Here is a 1,471-nt window from a genome sequence, read left to right as displayed (position 1 = left end):
AGACACATTCCAATTACGCTTTTTCTGCCTGCCTGAACTTTCCACATCTTTGCTTTAAAAAATATGCACAACTTTCCACCTCCCTTTTTATTACCAAAACCGAAAACCTTCCATATGTCTCGTGCCTTTCTGTCGCTTCAGTTTGAAATTAAAAGAGAAAGAAAAGGGTCTGTCAAAAAAGAGAGAGAGCGAGAGAGAAAGAATGAAAAGGGCAATAGAAATTAAATAAGGACGTGGAAAGTGAATGGTCATCATACAAAATGCTGAAGCAGGCAAAGGAAGAGTTGCAAGTGCTTGAAACCCAGTACCCAAATCGCTTTGGCCATCTCAAAATGGAGCTCAAATCTTTCATATTATTACTTGAATCCCAACAATATAGTAATAACATTCCCTCTTGTTCCACTGCTACCACACAAGGTCAGCTTAACATTCTGTCTCTCTTTCTTTCCTTTTATTAATTAACATGGCTTTGTTTATTAATATTTCTGGTTGTTGTTTATGTAATAGCATCAACGAGCAAGAAGAGAAAGAAAGGTGGTTCTTTAACCCACGAAGTGATCATTGAGGAAAGAAGTAAGTGTCAGAAGGTTGAAGGGAACTTCAAGGGAAGGAACAGGATTGATTTGGTTCTTGAGAAGGCTCAATCCTGTCTTCGGAAAATTCAAGAACTCAAATCTAGCTTATGCGGAAGTTAAAGAGAAGCAAATTGTGAAGACTTATTTTATTTTAATTGTATTTTAGGCAATTTATGTTGCCCTGTTCATTCTGTGCTGTGTAATTCGCCTGGCTCTGAAACGTTTTTCGTTCTGAACTACTGTTAGTAGACGAAAAGACTATGTTTGATATAGTTTTCCAAATAAAGTATGACTGGGTGGAGCTTATCTTAATAGTTTTTTTTAGATGAAAGTGTTTTAAAAAAAAAATTTAATTGTTCGGTTAATGATGAGAATTTTTATTAAAAATTATAAAATTATTTTAATAAATAAATGTTTATAAAATTATTTTTAAAAAAATAAAAAATAAAACAAAATAATTAAGTAAATAAAATTTATTTGAGATATTTTAATATTATAAAATTTTTATTTTTTTAAAAAAGTTTAAAAATAATTTATTTAATTTTTAAAAAAATTTTATTAGAAAACCAAGGATAAAAATTTTAATAAAAATTTTTAGGATTAAGTAAACTATAAGTAAGTCATACTAAATATTTATTGAATATCTCCTTGACCGCACCGTGTCTGCAGTCTGCACCTTGTCATTGGACGGACGTTTTGTCAGCAGAAATAATAGTGTGAATGGCCACTCATTCACAAGTTGACTCTGATCTATGTAAGAGTGTGCATGCCATTTTTGGCCTTCCCAAAAACAAAAGAAGAAATAGTTTCTTTGATTATTTATAAATGAAAAATGTTGATGACTGTAATTTAATTCCGCTAAAAATATTTGGTAGCAATAGTGAAACCGTCACAAT

General features: G+C 30.9%; 1 protein-coding gene across 1 annotated transcript; it reads left to right on the top strand.

Moving 5' to 3' along the window:
- Positions 1-225: 225 nt before the first annotated feature.
- On the top strand, positions 226-778 carry LOC112100711. Its single transcript, XM_024190016.1, has 2 exons — positions 226-417; positions 508-778. The coding sequence occupies exons 1-2, from the start codon at positions 261-263 to the stop codon at positions 693-695; spliced, it is 345 nt and encodes a 114-aa protein (XP_024045784.1). The 5' UTR covers positions 226-260; the 3' UTR covers positions 696-778.
- Positions 779-1,471: the final 693 nt, after the last annotated feature.

Source organism: Citrus clementina, unplaced genomic scaffold (assembly GCF_000493195.1).
Source record: "Citrus clementina cultivar Clemenules unplaced genomic scaffold, Citrus_clementina_v1.0 scaffold_2403, whole genome shotgun sequence".
Lineage (NCBI taxonomy): Eukaryota > Viridiplantae > Streptophyta > Magnoliopsida > Sapindales > Rutaceae > Citrus > Citrus x clementina.
The sequence above is the reverse complement of the archived record's forward strand: the minus strand, read 5'-3'. Positions and strand labels throughout refer to the sequence as shown.

Bases quoted from the DNA above. Each gene is read 5' to 3' on its own strand.
- LOC112100711 (XM_024190016.1), top strand. From the start codon at position 261: ATGCTGAAGCAGGCAAAGGAAGAGTTGCAAGTGCTTGAAACCCAGTAC. The intron at 418-507 runs GTCAGCTTAACA...TTTATGTAATAG, and splicing joins TTCCACTGCTACCACACAAG to CATCAACGAGCAAGAAGAGA.